Below are 17706 nucleotides of genomic sequence, written 5' to 3'. Positions count from 1 at the left end.
TCTTGCTTAAAACATATCAGCATTTACATCACTGCTAATGGCACTCAGGACAGTGTTCTCACTCCTTCCCATAGCCTTTGAGGCCCATGTGGTCCTTCTCTGCCCTCTTTTTGGGCCTTACATCCCATCTCCCATGGCCCCTTCCTCCTGTTGCCTGCCCTTCAGCCACAATGCCCTCCTTTCTGTCTGTGGAAAATGTCACATTCATTCCTGTCTCGGGGACTTTGCACTTATTTGTCCTGTTGTTTGGCATTTTTCCCATAACTGGCTACTTTGTCATTTCAGTGTCCCCAAAGATGTCTTCTCAGTCTACCTTTCTAAAGAATCCTGTGCTCAACCATAAGAGACTCTTAATCTCAGGAAACAGAGGGTTGCTCCGGGTGGGGAGGGAGGGATAGGGTGGCTCATGATGGACGCTGGGGAGGGTATGTGCTGTGGTGAGTGCTGTGAATTGTGTAAGACTGATGATTCACAGACCTGTACCCCTGGGGCTAATAATACATTATGTGTTAATTAAAAAAAAAAAAAATCCTATGCTCCACCACCCCATCCAATCTCAATCTGTCATTTTCTTTATAGTATTTATCACTATCTGCAATTGTTCGTTTACCTCTGTATTTTTTCTCTTATTACAATAGAAACCTTCTCTCTTGTCACAGTGGTGCCTATGGTAGGCCTTCCGTGGAACGCTTAATTACCGAGTGATTTTAAACACACCAGCAATGTTCAGATACAAGGATGCTTATTGAATGTTGTTTTGTTCCTGAAAATTCTCACCCCGCTGAAGGTAGCTGACTGAACACTAGAGTTGATTATATGTAGAAAAGATCTTTTTAGCAGCTAGTGGTCCTGGTGGAAGCATAGACCTGATTAAGTGACAGTACAAAAGATAGGTTTGTTTAATTCACATTGAGTCCATTTAAGAAACAAGAAAGTATTTTCATATGAAGAAATTTCAGTACACTGAATAGTGGATTAATCACTACTGTGTTGTCCTATAATTATTAAAAAGATGGGGAAAGATAGTTTTACATATGGTAAATTTTACATTTGGTAAAAATTTACATATGGTAATTCTCAGTGAGATGGTTTCTCCAGTCATGTTTTTTTGTTTTGTTTTGTTTTGCTTTCCAGTCATGTTTTGATCACTTATTGTCTTTAATCTCTTCACTGGGTCATTAGAATTACTATTTTTGATACTAAAATAGCTGCATCTTACTTGTATTTCCCTGAAAGAGACACTGTCTTTACAAATTGATATATAATGTTCATAGATTTCTGCTTTATAGTATTTTAACATTTGTATGAATTCCTATGAACTAACTCCCTTTGTCTGTTGATTATGAACTTCTTTTTGTGAACAACGTTTCTTTGATTACCGAGACCAAAAATTATCAGTTTGGGTAGTTTTCCCCAACTTGTCAATATTAAAATGGCTTTTAGGGGGTAGAGTACCATCGTAATGCATGCATTTATAAAGGAATTATAACCAAAATCAGCAGAGATGCAATCATGTAGATGTAAGAGAGTTTTAAGGCCATGATTAGCTGTTCTAGAAAGAGTCCATTTTTACATAGAGATGTTTTTATGCTTGATCTAGAGCAAATGATGGTTATTTGTGGTGCATAATACATTGTCTTAAATTGGAGCTTGAAATTTGATTTGTATAAAACTCGATCAGGACAGGCGGGCTGTCACATTTATCATTTGTATCCACCTTTGTCTTAAAAGGATATCTTGGAAAAAATCTTAGAGATTCCCTGTTTAACTTGTTATGATGAGAATTATGGTCCAGAGAGGAGAGGTGGTTTTGCTCAGGTTTGACCAGGGAACAGCTGGGTGAGAACTGGAGCCTGAGCCTCCCTGCCTTTGCCCCGCATATTTGGCCCTGCAATCTGGGTCTCACAACCACTGCAGCTGCCTAGGAAATAGACTGTGCTATCAAGTAGAATTCTGACCTACACAATCACTCAAATAAGCTTTGTATTTTGATAACACTCAGTGTCAAAGAAGTGAGTTCATGGGGCACCTGGGTGGCTCAGTGGGTTAAGACCTCTGCCTTCAGCTCAAGTCATGGTCTCAGGGTTCTGGGATCAAGCCCCGCATTGGGAATCTCTGCTCGGCGGGGAGCCTGCTTCCTCCTCTCTCTCCCTCTCTCTCTCTCTGCCTGCCTCTCTGCCTACTTGTGATCTCTGTCAAATAAATAAGTAAAATCTTTAAAAAACAAACAAAAAGAAGAAGTGAATTCACAGTCTGCCCCTCTGTCCTTCTCTTCCTGCTTCTTTTTTCTCCCCTTTTCTTTCTCTACCTACCCCCTTCTAAAATGTACTGATGTGTTGCTTGAAACTACATATATAACTCCCCCAAATGTGCCATGTTTCAGTTTCAAAGATAACCGCATGATAAAATGTCAGCAGGGAACAGCGTTTTCCTGACCCATCCACTCTACGTGGCCTGTCTTCTGTATTAATAATGCATATGTTTGTGAGACAGCTGGCTGAGCTTTTGACAGTAGTCTGTGTCCCTGGATGTTTTTCCCCCTCTTTCCCTCTGTGCAAAGCTAAATGAACCGCATGGGAATTGAACCTATAACCTTGGCCTCATTAATTTACCTTCTGTACGATCGCCTCTTGGAAATTTATGTTCTACTGTAATGAGAGTAGGAGTGCGATTTCATTCATTCAATAAATAGTAGCACCCCACACTAATGGCAGCAGAGAGCACAGAGATGTGCAGGGCAAGGTTTTTGCCCTCAAGGGGTTAGGATAAGTGCACAGGTCACTAATGTAAGGCCAGAAATGAGGACTGCAGTGGTGGGGGGGGGGTGGAGGGAGTCAGCCAAGTGCTGAGTGACTCAGGAGGAGGGCGAGGGGTGCTTGCAGCTGGGAGAACACCAAGGTGCCGGAAGGATGGATGCATTGCCAGGAGTGGGAGCAGGGCAGGAAAGCTGGGTTGTGCGGGTGCAGGTGTGCACACCAGTAGGGGTGTCAGCATGTGGCCAGCACAAGGCTGGGCACATGAGGGGGCCTGCAGGGAAGGTTGGGAGGAGGAAGAGGACTTAGCTGTCCTACTGAGGTCATCATTAGTGGTGTGGGGGACAGGGGATGGAAGGCATATAATCAGAACTCTCCAACGGGAAAAATCATTTCTCCACTACTGGAGGAGGAGGTGGAGGGAGGAGACGCCGGTGTCAGGGAGGAACCCTTCAAAAGTGAGTGACAAGGGCCTGGTACCATGTTTACCGCAGGTGGTGAGGCCAAGGAACAGCCCTGGTAGCTGTTAGCTTTGACAATTAGAGAGGTTTGCCCCGGCAGGCTCGCCGACGGCAGGACCCTTCCAGAAACCCACAGAATGCAGAGGCAGAGATGTTAGGGAAAGGAAGTAAAAATAGGCAGTTGGACATGGGGAGCGGCTGGAGCCAGATACGAAGATTTGGGATGTCATTCACCAAGAGAGCTGTGGGAGCCAGGAGAGTGAAGGAGATCATTAAGGGATAAAGGACAGAAATAAGAAAAAAAGATGGCCAAAGGTTGAGCTCTGAAGAAACGCTGCATTGATGGTCTAGAAAATGAGGAGGCTGAAAAATAGAGGAGGCGTGTTAAGGAGAATGGGCTCAGTACAGTGTGACAGAAACCCAGGAGGCAGAGGGATGCAAGAGGCGTGCAGAGGCAGATTTGCTCTTGTGTCATTGAAAGACGGTGGTGAATAGGAGGGAAAAATAATTCATGTTTGCTTTAATTTTGTAATTAAAGAAAACTGTTTTAATTTGGATTTCATGGTGTGTCTTTTTAATGCTAGACTTTCTTTTCAACTTAATTTGGTTCCACTGCATACTGTGACATTTGGATGAAGCCCTGAAGGAGGTGGGGGAGAGGACTCTGTCGATATCTAGGTGAAGAGGAGACAGAAAGCTCAAAGGCCCTGAGGTGGAAGCACACGTGGTGGACATCAGAGCTAGTGGGGAGGCCAGTGTTGTTGGAGTGGTGTAGGCAAGCAGGAGAGGTTAGAGAAGTCTGGGAGGCCAGATTCTGGCCCTGTGGTCTCATGGGTAAACTGAGTTTTCCTTTGAGTGTGAGGGAAAGGGCCCAGATGGTTTTGAGCAAAGTAGTGAATAAGGATCATTCTGGATACAGGGGAAGGAAGGGGGCAAGGAGAAACAGGATCAGCTAGAAGTTTTCTGCAAATCATAAGGAAGACCTGTTGATGGCTTGGGCTAGTTGTCCCAGAGGAGGTATGGGAATTGAGGAGAACCCGAAGGCAAAGTGAATAGAATTTAACAGATTGGAGAAAAAGTAGTCAGAGATGAGTCCAAGTCGCTGCATTAGTTTGCCCCAGGGCTGCAGCAACAGAAGACCACAGCCTTAAACAGCAGAAATGTACTGTCTCAGGGATCTGAGGGCCCAACGCCCGAGATGAGCGTGTTGGCCGGGTTATTCCTTTCTGAAGGCTGTGAGCAAGAATCTGTCCCATACCTGTCTTCTAGATTCTGGTGGTTTTCTGGCAATCTTTGGTGTTATTTGGCTTGTAAAAGCATCACTGCCTTTATCTTCGCAGGGCATTCTGTGTGTGTGTGTGTGTGTGTGTGTGTGTGCGCGCACGCGCGCGCCCTACATTCTGCTTTTTAACAAGAACACCAATCATATCGGATAAGGGGCCCACCCTGCTCCAGAATCCTCTCATCTTAACTAATTGTATCAGCTATGACACTATTCCCAAGAAAAGGTCACACTCTGAGGTCTAGGGGCTAGGACTTCAACACAGGAATTTTGGAGATGACACAGTTCAGCCCAAATAGTTGCCATTAACTGAAAGGACAAAGTTTGTCTGTAGGAGGAGCGGGGAGAAAATCAGCAAACTTACGGACGTGTTAAGTTTGAGGTGCACGTCAGACAATCGGATGGACACGTCAGGCAGTTAGATAAATGGGTCGGAAATTCCTGGGAGGTGTCTGGGCTGGAGATAAATATTTGGAAGGCCTGGTCATATGGATCATATTTAAAGCCAAGAAACTAGGCGAGATCACAGAGAAAGTAAATTTGGATAGAAGAGAGTTACAAAGAACGAAGTCAAGAGATTATGAAGTTTGGGGACCAAGACAAGCCCCATGAATGATCGCAGTTGTGAAAAAGCAGTTACATGTTAATGATGATTGTAAGTTACATTCTAATTGTTTAAGGAGTTGAGGTATTTCCCTGTGAAGTGTAAGACAGTCAGACAGAGTGTGGATCCAGTTTCACTGGCTAATATGCTGAAGAAGTTCCTGATGCTGAAATGGAATGTTTTGAATGCCATAAAGAAGTCAAAGGACACTAATAAAAATAACAAAGAGCACTCTTCTCAGAAGGAGAAACAACTTTGGAGAACATTGTTTCAGTCTTTGATTTAAGAAGAACTTTTCTAGAAAGTCAGTCATGCTGTAGTTCTCCAACAGCTGAATATTTTGTTTCTTCTCCTGTTTTTTGGTGAGAGCACAGTTAAAATAGTTCAAAAAAAAATTTTGTTTTTAAATTACCAGGTCAGAACTATTATTATACTTTAGCTAATTGGGAAAACAGAAAAAGCATCAGTGTAATGTAACCATTCTAGCCTTTTACTATGTTTTTTTTGAGGTTTTTTTTTGTTTTTGTTTTTTTAAGATTTTATTTATTTACCCGCTAGAGAAAGAGAGATCACAGGTAGGCAGAAAGAGGGGGGAAAGCAGGCTCCCTGCGTAGCAGAGAGCCCACCATGGGGCTCGAGCCTAGGACCCTGGGATCATGACCAGAGACGAAGGCAGAGGCACAACCCCCTGAGCCACCCAGGCGCCCCTTTCTTTGAGTCTTTTCCCCACATCCCTGCTGTTTTACATGGAGACAGATGTGACAGCAAGGTGATGGTGGTGACATACAAGAAGTCTGTTCAGCTTCCCGAACAGGTCCAGCTGGCATTTCTCCAAGCCGTTGCCCTTTCTGCTTCCCCTGCCCCTTTTCTTGGTCTGGCTCTCATCTAGTTCTTCCAAATTCAGTTCAGTGGCCACCTTTCAGGAACTGTTCCCCAGCTGGCATTCTCCTCCCCTTCCCAGTCTGTGCCACCGTACTACCCTGCACTGTAGCACTCACCATAATAGTTCGTGTCCCCACTAACTGAAGGACTGAGACTGGATTGGGTATTTATTTCCTCAGTACCTTGCATGGGACCTGCAGGTAGGTATTCGATAAATGCATGAGGACAAGGAATGAGTAACATCACCTTCTTTGCCGGCTCACAGCACATCTGTTGCTGAACTGGAATTCATTTAAACAGTTTTGTTCAAACTGTGCCATTAGCTAGCAGTGTAATATATTTCATAATATATATGAGAAGATTCCCTTTCGAAGTATTCATATAGATTTTTGCTTAAAGGGTTCAATTGGTCCCTAAAAACTGATACCCAGAACCCTTCAGTTTCTTACCAGAAAGATACCTGAGATACTTAATATGTATGGCTTTTTTTTTTTTTTGAAGTATTGACTGTGTCCCTTCAAATTAGTAAGCAGGATGTAGTGATTCGAACATATTGAAGGTAACATGAAAAAATGCAGAAGCTTGATGGGATAAAATTGCTGGCAGTTGAGGCAAGAATTTTTAAATTTTAATTAGTAGATTGTTTTGGAAATGGGAGAGTTGTTTTTTTGTTTTTTTTGTTTTTTTTTTTTTAATCTGGCATAACTGAGATAGATAATCTGAGTCTGGGTGAAAAGAGTACAGTACTGTATTAGTTCTTTGATACCAAAAATACTTCCCGATGACTCGGCTCAGGATTCTTCTCTTCCCTGCCACCTAGAATGCAAACAATATTTTCTGGTCAATTTTCCCCCAAATAGGGGGAGGGGCCCTCGACGCTTGGTGGCTCAGTTGGTTAAGTGTCTGCCCTCAGTTCCGCTCATGATCTCAGGGTCCTGGGATTGAGTCCCACCTAGGGCTTTCTGCTCAGCAGGGAGCTTGTTCTCCCTCTGCCCCTCTCCCTGCTTGTGCTCTCTCCCTCTATCTCTCTGTCTCTGTCAAATAAATAAATAAAATCTTTAAAAAAATTATAATAATAACTGTCAATTCTTCTGAACCTTAAAAAAAAGTAGGGGAAAATGTGTACATGTGATTTTTATTTCTTGGTGCCAAGAAAAGGTTTTGCTTTGCTCTCCAGAATTCTGGATACCATTCCTCCACAGATAGGGTTCTGCCTTCATTTTCTAGGTCACATGTTTGGCCAGTAAATCCTGAATTCATTTATGGAATCGTGAGTATTGACAAATTTTGAGCTAAGCTATACAGCCTATCAAATGTGCTCCTACAGTGTATTTATTTAAATCTTGATTTCTCTCCTCAGCTCTACTTTGCGAAGTGTTTCTACTGGATCTTCAAGACCTTCCAAAATATGTTTGGTGTGTGGGGATGAGGCTTCAGGATGTCATTATGGGGTGGTAACCTGTGGCAGCTGCAAAGTGTTCTTCAAAAGAGCAGTGGAAGGTAAATGTTCATGTGGGTGTTCCTTTTACACATTTCCTTTCCTAGTGTGTCGTTTACTTGCATAGTTAACTCTAAATCGTTATTGGGAAATAATTCAAAAACGTTTTTGAGGCAGTCTGTCCGTGACAAATCGTCGTAATATCTTACCTTAACACCAAAAGGACATTTTCCAATGAGCACTATTTAATGGGCAGAATTTGACATGGAGAACTGCAGTTAATCAAAAAGGAGTTTTTGTTTTCATTTATTTGTCTTTGTTTTTCAGTGAGCCTTAGAAATATAATTCTCCATAAATTTAATTTGCCCTGTGCAGGAGCATTTTACTAGGCACACATAGAATGCATCATGTCTTTCCTGTGTTTCTGTATCAAATACATGTGTTTATGGCAAATTAAAACATTAATAGCAAAATCGTGTCTGTAATTTAAGTTGTGTTCCATACTGAATAATTTCATTTAGCAGCTCCTTCAGCTTCTAGGTCCCCTAAAGTCCTACCTTTGTTCTAACTGAAGGTTTTCCAAACCAGGAAGTTAAATGAAACATCCTCTAGGTGTATTTAGACTCGCTTTTGCTTCTGTCCAAGGAGTTGTACTTCCTCTTTTAGTTTGTTTTTGCCTCCCTCCATCCTCACTTATATGCAATTAGTTAACATCAGGTTTAGTCCAGATGGTTTTATTAGTGTTGACTACATGACTGGCTAGACTGTAGAATTTTTGCTCGTAGGAGCAGCGTTATCGGTGTAATCAACACTGATTTCACCAAGGAGTTCAGCATTAAGACTCCTGTAGATTTATTTCTCAGGACAGTTTTCTGTGCTTCAGAGACCTAAGGGTTAAGGACTTGAATGTTTTGTCTTTGTTTTGCTGGTGACTGGGAGGAAATGTCTTCAATTTTGGATGAAAAGCTGACCAAGGAGATATTTCTGTGCTTCTAGAATTGATTTTGTGTTATTTAATTAATATTACATGATTTTACATTATTTACACTATTAATTATTGAATAGTACCCAAATCCAGCATTGAATTAGTGATAGTTCTGTATTTCTTTTGCAAAACATGGGCTTTTAGTTACAGGTGACACAAAATTCAACACGAACTGGCTTAAGCACCAGTGGAAATGCATTGACTCACATAACTCTAAAGCCCTAGTGTAGGCTTGGCTTCCAACAAGATGTGGTCTTAAGCCAGGTTGTTAGAACTTAATCCAGTTCTCTCTCCCCCTTAACTTTGCTCTGGCTCTCTTCTCGTCCAGTCCAGGTTCTCTCATGGTGATGAGACAGCCACTAGGCCCTCATGAAAAAGAGGTTCTCTGTTCGCAACTGTTCTTATAAAACCCCCAGTTAAATCTCCTAAGATTGCACTTGGCTCCTGTTTTGCCCTCTGAACCAATCCCAGTGCCTGGGAATGTGACAGTGCAGGGATCTGACAGGCTCCTTCTGGCTGGAGTCAGCCAACCTAACCTACCTAGACCAACAGTGGGGAAGAATATTTCCTGTAGGGAAAAATGGATCCTGTTACCAGAAAACTGATCCTTGGAAAACAAATTTGTACGAAACTGCAGTCAGTTTCTTTTTGTCACACTTTTCCTCCCTAGTTATCCCCTTTTCTCTTTCCTTAACTCTATGATTAGCCTGGTAGAAGATAAATAGGAAAAAATGCCTCTAATGCCACTTTGCACCTTCCAATATAAGGACTCCTTTCCGCTCCCACTTCCCCAGTCACTGATTACTGAACCGAAGTAAGGAGATATTTAAAAATAAAGCAGTGTGGAGAAGGGTGATTAGAGAGGGACCCTCTGTGTTGCCCTACATCTGGGTCATCAGGACCCAGGTTTCGGCTGGTTATAGAACCTGCGCTTCTCTGCTTCTGAAGCAAAAGTTTTTCCCAAGGTCTTGCTTAGTTTTTGTTTTAAATAATTTCTATAGAAGTAACTGAGGAAATAACTGTTTTTGTAACTCAGGTATAAATAAATAAGGAAAAGCCTTGATATCTAAACATCTTCTTCTTTCATTGGAAAGCTAATCAATAATGAATAATGAAACTTAATAAGTGCCTTTTAAGATTTCTATTAACGTAGTCCCTATTTTGGGGGGAAATTACAATTTTAGAGTTCACCTACATGAAAAAAGGCTATAAATTTTGAATATAAACTTCATGAGAGTGAGGACTTGTTTTTATTTTGTACTTGTATTTCTTTACTGTTTTATCATGTATGAAAGAGAGAATATATGAGAAATTAGATCATCTTTGTATCAGAACTTTTTGATTTAATAAATTATTTTATAATATTTTATATAGTTTGAGGCACTAGTTATCAAATTATGGTATATAGATTTCTTTTTTATTCCCCTTTTATAGATGAAGATGATTAGAACCAGACCCAGTCTACCAATCTATTCAAAATCATAAGGCCAAAAACTCGGACCCCATAGTAAAGTCTTAGGACTCCATACTAGACCCAACCTAACATCTCACAACTCTAAATCTCACAATCTATTTCTTTCATTTTCTATAATTCTCAAGTTCATGGACATTCTACCCTATGTGTCATTCATTCATGATAACGAAGGGAGTGACACAAGCATGGAGAAGACATAACCTGGCACCCTCGGTATGTGTGCCTGTGTGTGCGTAACTGTGGGCTTATCTTCATACACATATGCAAAAGTCTGTGTGTGTTTTTAAATTTGAGTATTTACTAAGTTTGTTTTCTGGCTTTCCCTGATAACCTTAAGCTCCTCTTTAGAATACAAAAGCAGAGAATTCCAAGCTGCAGTGAATGGAGGGAGCTGGGGTAAGGGGAGTCAATTAAGCTGAAAAGAGCTAATCACCACCAATTACCAAAAGAAAGGGAAGTGACCACTAGAGTGGAGACCGGAGGAAGAATGTAGCAATCTGAGCTCTGAGCTTACTTGTTTAAGGCTTTGTGCCCCAGAGCACTCCACTCTAAAGGCTGGTATAATAGTGTAGTTGTAACTGTGTAGGGAGACTGAAAATCATTTTTTAAAAGTATAAATTATGTTCTTTGTGTTCTGGCTAATAAGATGTATATATGTGCTTATTTTTTTTCATCTTAAACATCTAGTATAAAAATCCTTAGAAGTTTCATCCAGAACACCTTATTTTCCAATAATGTCAGTTAAGAGCTATATTATTAGACCTTACAAGTGGAGGTTTATAATTTCGTTTTTAAATTTGAATTGCTTTTCTGCCTTGAAGGTTTGTCAGGACCTTCCCATCTTGAAAACGGATCAGCGTTTATATATTTATATTTCTTAGGTAGGGTTCTCCATTGGGTAGAAACTGGACTGGACTGGTTTTAGGGTCAGAAGATTTAGTTTTAATTTCTGCCACTCAGTAGATGTAAGATTAAGGCAAGTTATTTAATTTGCCTGGGTCTCAGCTTCTTTATATCTAAATAGGAATAGTAGTATTGCCCTACCTACTAAGAAAAATTAAATGAAAACAAAATGTTTTTGCCAATTTTATAAATCAAAATACATCAAAATATTAGATCTTTATTTTAATATTCAATTCCCTAGGATCAAATGCTACAGTTCTCTGTTTAATATATTTGCGGAGAGATAGGTTATCAATACAATAAATGTGGCACTGTTAGGCTTTTGTTTTTTCTTCACTAGATCTTCATTTTTTGTATAATATGTTATTTTCTTCATAGAGGTTATAAAATCCTTCTAGATGAGCAGTTCTCAAAAGTTCTCAAAGAGCATGTGGGGAAAGTGGGAATAACAGAGGGTCTGCCAAAATTTTCTCGAGAGGCTGTCTCACATATTCCAATATAGCCTGAAAGGTTGAGATTTACTCTTCTAATGACCTTTTGTCACTGATGGGGGTGGTCTCCTGTTTGGAAGTTGCATAGTAAAGAAAATAGTAAGAGCCATCAACTGGACTTTGAGCTCCTCTGTTATATGTCTTTAGGGCAGGACAGAGTCTTATCTAGAGAACCTCACAAGATTCTAGATATTTAGTAGCTACCAAATAAATGTTTGAAGATACACATGAATGTGAACATGTGGCATGAGAGTAGCTAAGGTTAAATGACTTCCCACCAAATTACTAAATTAGCAGTGCAACAGTCCCAAGAGTTTATGTTGGCCTTTGGCCTTCTAATCTGCAACTTCTGATTCTAGTCTGAGTTTTTACTATCTCAGTCTCTTTCCAACTGTAAATTGCCATTAGATTCATCTCATGTGTATTTTATTTTGTGATTCCCTCCGTGAACAGAGCCAACTACATTCAGTACACTATTTTATAACCTAATTTCCTTTTTGGATACTCAGTATACAAGCAGTGTCTAGTAGACACAGCTACCACAAATCACTGAAGAGTTACAAGGTTGAAAAAAAAAAGAGAGAGAGAGAGTGTTCATTATTATGTAAAGTCAACTGGATTTATACTTTTGTAAGCAGACCTGTTAGGCTAAAGAGTCCCTATTTTGATAAGGTCAGCCAAATCATGTGATGTCGGTTTCCATACTCAGACATTTCCTTTTAAGAGATTTCAGATATATTTCCTGAAGTGAAATTGCTTTAAGAGCTATAATTGTACATTAATCAAAGGATTCCTCAAATATGCAAAATTTTAAGGTAACCAAGCCTATGAACATGTACCGCAGTCCTTTCAGATGTAGTTCACAGCATATAGATTAAAAAATCTTTAAATTTATAGATTATTCTTTGGGGGAAACTGTTCTTAAGGAAATGTGATGGTTGGTTAATAGTTAATTTCTTTTGCTTTTCTGAAATTAATGATTAAACTGAGCAGGTCCAGAGGAAAACATGTCTCACTCTGTCATACCCATGTTTGCCCTATCAATGCTATATGAACAAGTTGGAGGGGTAGGGGTGTGGGGGATGGGCATAATACAATTGTGCCCCAAAATAGAGAGCTTGAATTTAGTGGACACAAACTAATTAAGATGGTATTATATAATAATTTAAATATAGCCATTACCTTATAACTGGCAATATAAAATTAAGGAAATGATAATGCAAGGAAATAATGTGTATTTATTAGATGTCTTCAGTTCATGATATGATATAACCCTCAGTGTCCCCATGAGCCATGTACAGGAGGCTAAAGAAAATTAAAGTCCATGTCACTCTTACAGAACTTCTGAGTCAGAATAGGAAACCAAGGATTGTTCTGGCTTACAGTTTTCTCATAAAATTCTTTAAAGATTTTTTCTTTCCTTTACCACATATTGGGAACCAAGTAACCTGATTCTTTTTAATTACTTATTTTAAGAGCTTAAATAAATACCTACCCAGTAGATCATATTTTTGGTTTTTATGAACACTCCTTTCCTCCTTAAATAAACATAAGGCTTTAGTTAGTGTTAATTGCAAATGTTTGCCTAGATTTTTTATATCCCTTCAGTTAGTTGCTATGGGAACATGCAAAGCCATGACATTTAGGCCAACTTGGAAGGTCAGGGAAGGCTTCTTAAAGAATTGACCCCAGACTAAATCTTGAAATATAAGAATTGGCAATAGTGACGAAAAATGAGGATAGGCTATTGGCACAGCACCAAAAGCAATTTCCCGTTAGCCACTTCAAAAATTTGAGGTGTGAGGTAATAGAAGGTGAAAGTAGATGTGCAGGTTGAGTCCAGTTCTTGGACCATCAGGAGGGGCCGGAACTTATCCTTGTGCCAAACAGAATCTCTGATGTTTTCTGCAACAGAATGGCAGGCTCATTTTTGTATTTAATATCTGGCTTCAGGACAGTATGCCTATTTAAATAGGGACAGGACAGTTCCAGTGGCTGTTTTTAATCATTTTGATAAGAGATGCCCAGGGAAAGCACTAGTCCGTCAGTGTTGGGCATTGAGAGGAGGGGTAGTTAATGAGACTATCTGGGAAGGAATGTTGGCAGTTCTCTACAGGACGTAAAGAAGCAAAGATCTAGGATGATTCCCCAGGCTCATTTGCTGGTATTAGGAACATTGGAGAGGGAGTAGCTTTGGGGGCATGGGAGGAAAGGTTCATTAACTGGGCAAACATTTATTTAATACCTACCAAATGCCAGACACTATTCTAGGCCTACCTAGGTACATCTGGAATGAAGATCAGGTGAACAAAGATCCCTACCCTGGTGGAGTGTACATTCTAGTGAGGGATCATGGAGAGATCAGACAGACCTAAGAAAGGAGCCATTTATGTAATTAATGGGAAAAGGCGGTGGTGGGGGCCAGCATTGTCAGGATAAAGAAGACTGGAATGAAGTTTGGTTCAGGACCCTTAGTTTGAAATGTCTAGAAGACATTCAGGTGTGCCTAACAGAATGTTGCTTGTGAGAATTTGAAGCATGGGGGGAATAAGGCAAGATTGAAAACAAAGATTTTTGGAATCATCATCCATGAAAATAGACACATTTGCCCAAGAAATGGGTATTTAGATAAAGAATGTACCATGCTATAAAGGAGACTTGATTTGCTGATCAATGCAAAGATAATGCCAAACATGTGTAGTATTTGTCGACTATATATGGGATTCACCCTTGTTTCTGTCACTGTTTCTCTGAAGTAGAAAATATGTTGAAGTGATTTATTAGAAAATGATTTGAGGGGCACCTGGGTGGCTCAGTGGGTTAAAGCCTCTGCCTTCAGCTTGGGTCATGTTTCCAGGGTCCTGTAATTGAACCCTGCATTGGGTTCTCTGCTCAGTGGGGAGCCTGCTTCCCTTCCTCTCTCTCTGCCTGCCTCTCTGCCTACTTGTGATCTCTGTCAAATAAATAAATAAATCTTTAAAAAAAAAAGAAAGAAAGAAAATGATTTGAAGTAGAGATAGGTAAGCTAAGAGTAATTTGGCATTATCCAAGGAGAACTTCTTGTAGCTTAAATTTTTAAATTAAGGTGCACTTCACTTAGCAAATTTGTAAAGTATAAATTAGAAGCCCAGTAATTTTCAAATGCTTATGTGTTTGTTTGCTACCCATCTCATTCCAGAAAAAAACATCCAAAGAAACTGACAACTTTACATAAGTTAAAATGAAATCTAAAATTAGTTAGGGGGGGGTGGGGGAAACAGGGCAAAGGGAAGGTGAGAGCAAGAAAGAGAAAAATAGAGCCAGGAATGGGGATGATATAGAGAATATATACTCTGACACTTTTGCAGAGACTGGCCACTCACTCCTTTGGCTGTTGTCTTTCCAACAGTCAACTCAAAGACCTATGATGTTCTTAAAAAACTAGTGTAAAGGATTGCCTGTTGATAAGAAAATTTTCATGAGCATTGGTTTTCATGTGTCTGTTCCTTCCATGCGAATTGTAATCTGAAATTTAAAAAGTAACTCTTTTTGCTGTTAATGGAATATCTGAGTTTATCTTAAGAAGCAGTTCTTTAAAAAAAAAAAAAAATACCTTTTCTGTCAACCACCTGCTCCTATACTAACAGCTACTACTTATTGAGCAGTAACTGCACGCCACACACTGCCCAGTCCTCCATGTTTCATCTTGCTCTTTCCTCATGACAGTCTTCCTACAGCTGCAAAGTTTGTGAGTTTTGAATCTTTAAATCTAAACTCTCTATGCAGTTGTTGTTATAAGGAAAACATTGACTTTTTTTTTTATTAACACATAATGTATTATTTACTTCAGGGGTACAGGTCTGTGAGTCATCAGTCTTACACAGTTCACAGCACTCACCATAGCACATACCCTCCCCAATGTCCATCACTCAACCACCCCACCCTCCAGCAGCCCTCAGTTTGTTTCCTGAGATTAAGAGTCTCTTATGGTTTGTCTCCCTCCTGATCCCATCTTGTTTCATTTTTCCCTCCCTACCCCGACGACCCCCCCACCCTGATTCAAATTCCTCATATCCTCTTATGATAGAGATATCATATGATAATTGCCCTTCTCTGACTTATTTCGCTTAGCATAATACTTTCTAGTTCTATCCCTGTCAGTGCAAATGGCAAGATTTCATTTTTCGATGGCTGCATAGTATTCCATTGTGTATATATACACCACATCTTCTTTATCCATTCATCTGTTGATGGACGTCTAGGCTTTTTCCGTAGTTTGGCTATTGTGGACATTACTGCTATAAACATTCAGGTGTGTGTGCCCCTTCGGATCACTACATTTGTGTCTTTAGGGTAAATACCCAGTAGTGTGATTGCTGGATCATAGGGTAGCTCTGTTTTCAACTTTTTGAGGAAACTTCATACTGTTTTCCAGAGTGGCTGAAACATTGACTATTTTTTAACAAGCCTTTATGCTATGATCCTTCAACTCTTGAAATTAATAGCAATAATAGTAAATATTTGAGTACTTATTTTGTGCTCATCATGCTAAGAACCTTATTCTATATTCTCATTTTAATCCTCCTAATAATCCTATGAAATAGGAATGATTATTATCTGTCTGCATATTAGAGATCAGTCATCAGAGGCATGTGAGAGGTGAGTAGTTGAAGATCCCTCAGATTGAAGAAAGTGGGATTTGAACTCAGGAAACCCAAGCATTCTGACTCTGTGTGCTTAACACATAAGCTATACTGCCTCTCACAGAGTTACAAAGATCCCAACTATTTTTACCCACCAAAAAGTAGGGCAACATCTCTGGCTTCAGAACACTTATGAAGAGCACATTATAATTTAACAGTTATCTCGCTATACTCTAAATAATTAACTCCTAGCCATTCCAAGTTGAAATTCTAATTTGAATTTCTGTTGCCCTAATGGGAAAGAAATTGAGTAGTCCCTTTTTTTTTTTCTTAAGTCATGATCTCCATATTTTTAAAAAATTACCATTACCATCCTGAAGTACTCTTTAACATCTTGATATTAATCTAAAGCTTTTTTTTAAAACTTTTATCTTCCTGTGTTTCATTTCCTGTGTGTGATAAAAATTAGATGTAGCCTATCAGGTGCAGAGAACCATTGTGAGAATGGCCCCCCTCATCCAAAGCTGAAAGCTGCTAACTCCTCAGCTCTTTGTTGTCTGCTTTATACCGTGTGGCTTAGAAACAGACCCAGGAGCCATAGGACACAAAGCTGCTCTCACAGACCTTGCACTCGTGGTGTAATTAGGATTGTACAATTTACATGATTTGATACTTTGTTACTGAAAATGAAAATTGCTAAATAGACCACAGTCAAATGCCAAAATAGGGTCCTGGAAAGATGGGGAGGATCAGGAGGAGAGAATGGAGAAGGAATGGAAAGCTAGAACCTGAACCTGAGCCCACTTGCTTGAGCAAGCCCTGTTCAGTGACAGCCTGGCCAGAGAAGGCCCATGACCAGTTGTGCAGGTTGGCAACTGAACAAAGACATGAGAGCCAGCTTATGTAAGGCCCTCATACTAGAATGAGAAATTGCAGCCCTTCTCTTAAATATGCCAGGTCTTTTTATAAAGTTCTTTACAGTGGAGAAAATTACAAGTGGTTTAGGCGGTTTTGTCTCTTGGTGTGGAATGGTGAGTGGCTTGTGACAGGTGCCACCTAGAGGAGAAGAGGACTACTGAAATGGGACTGTAGAGAGTAGAAAGGACCTAATTTGGGACGGCATTGTTGCCACTCAGTGAAAGGCCTGACTTGAGTGGTGAGGGAAGAATTAGGAAGACCCCATGGTAGCTTCGTTTGGGAGAAGGAAGTCTCTGATAGAGACTGAGGAAGGAAGAACTCTAAGAATAGAGATGATGGAAAAGTGGAGTTTAGAACCGGTTAGGCTGTGGCAGTCAGTTCTCCAAAAGGGAAAAAAACGTCCAGGTAAGTAGAAAAGGAAAAGCGGAGACAAAATTCTGCAAAAGTTCACTTTCTTTTTTTTTTTTTTTTTTTTTTTTTTTTTTTTTATAAACATATATTTTTATCCCCAGGGGTACAGGTCTGTGAATCACCAGGTTTACACACTTCACATCACTCACCAAATCACATACCCTCCCCAATGTCCATAATCCCACCCCCTTCTCCCAAACCCCCTCCCCCCGGCAACCCTCAGTTTGTTTTGTGAGATTAAGAGTCACTTATGGTTTGTCTCCCTCCCAATCCCATCTTGTTTCATTTATTCTTCTTCTACCCACTTAAGCCTCCATGTTGCATCACCACTTCCTCATATCAGGGAGATCATATGATAGTTGTCTTTCTCTGCTTGACTTATTTCGCTAAGCATGATACGCTCTAGTTCCATCCATGTTGTTCCAATTGGAAGATTTCATTTCTTTTGATGGCTGCATAGTATTCCATTGTGTATATATACC

The 17706-nt window shown here is 40.1% G+C and overlaps 1 protein-coding gene across 3 annotated transcripts in view; it reads left to right on the top strand.

The window, feature by feature from the left end:
• NR3C2 (nuclear receptor subfamily 3 group C member 2) overlaps positions 1 to 17706 on the top strand; it is a 343191-nt gene that overhangs the window by 167717 nt on the left and 157768 nt on the right. For 2 of the 3 annotated variants that reach the window (XM_059373509.1, XM_059373502.1), the window contains exon 3: positions 7343 to 7494. In XM_059373509.1, the coding sequence (XP_059229492.1) occupies positions 7343 to 7494 (152 nt within the window). The remainder of the gene's footprint in view (positions 1 to 7342; positions 7495 to 17706) is intronic. The other variant, XM_059373519.1, reaches the window with a different exon arrangement.

The sequence above is a fragment of the Mustela nigripes genome, chromosome 1 (genome assembly GCF_022355385.1).
Source record: "Mustela nigripes isolate SB6536 chromosome 1, MUSNIG.SB6536, whole genome shotgun sequence".
Taxonomy (NCBI): domain Eukaryota; kingdom Metazoa; phylum Chordata; class Mammalia; order Carnivora; family Mustelidae; genus Mustela; species Mustela nigripes.
The sequence above is the reverse complement of the archived record's forward strand: the minus strand, read 5'-3'. Positions and strand labels throughout refer to the sequence as shown.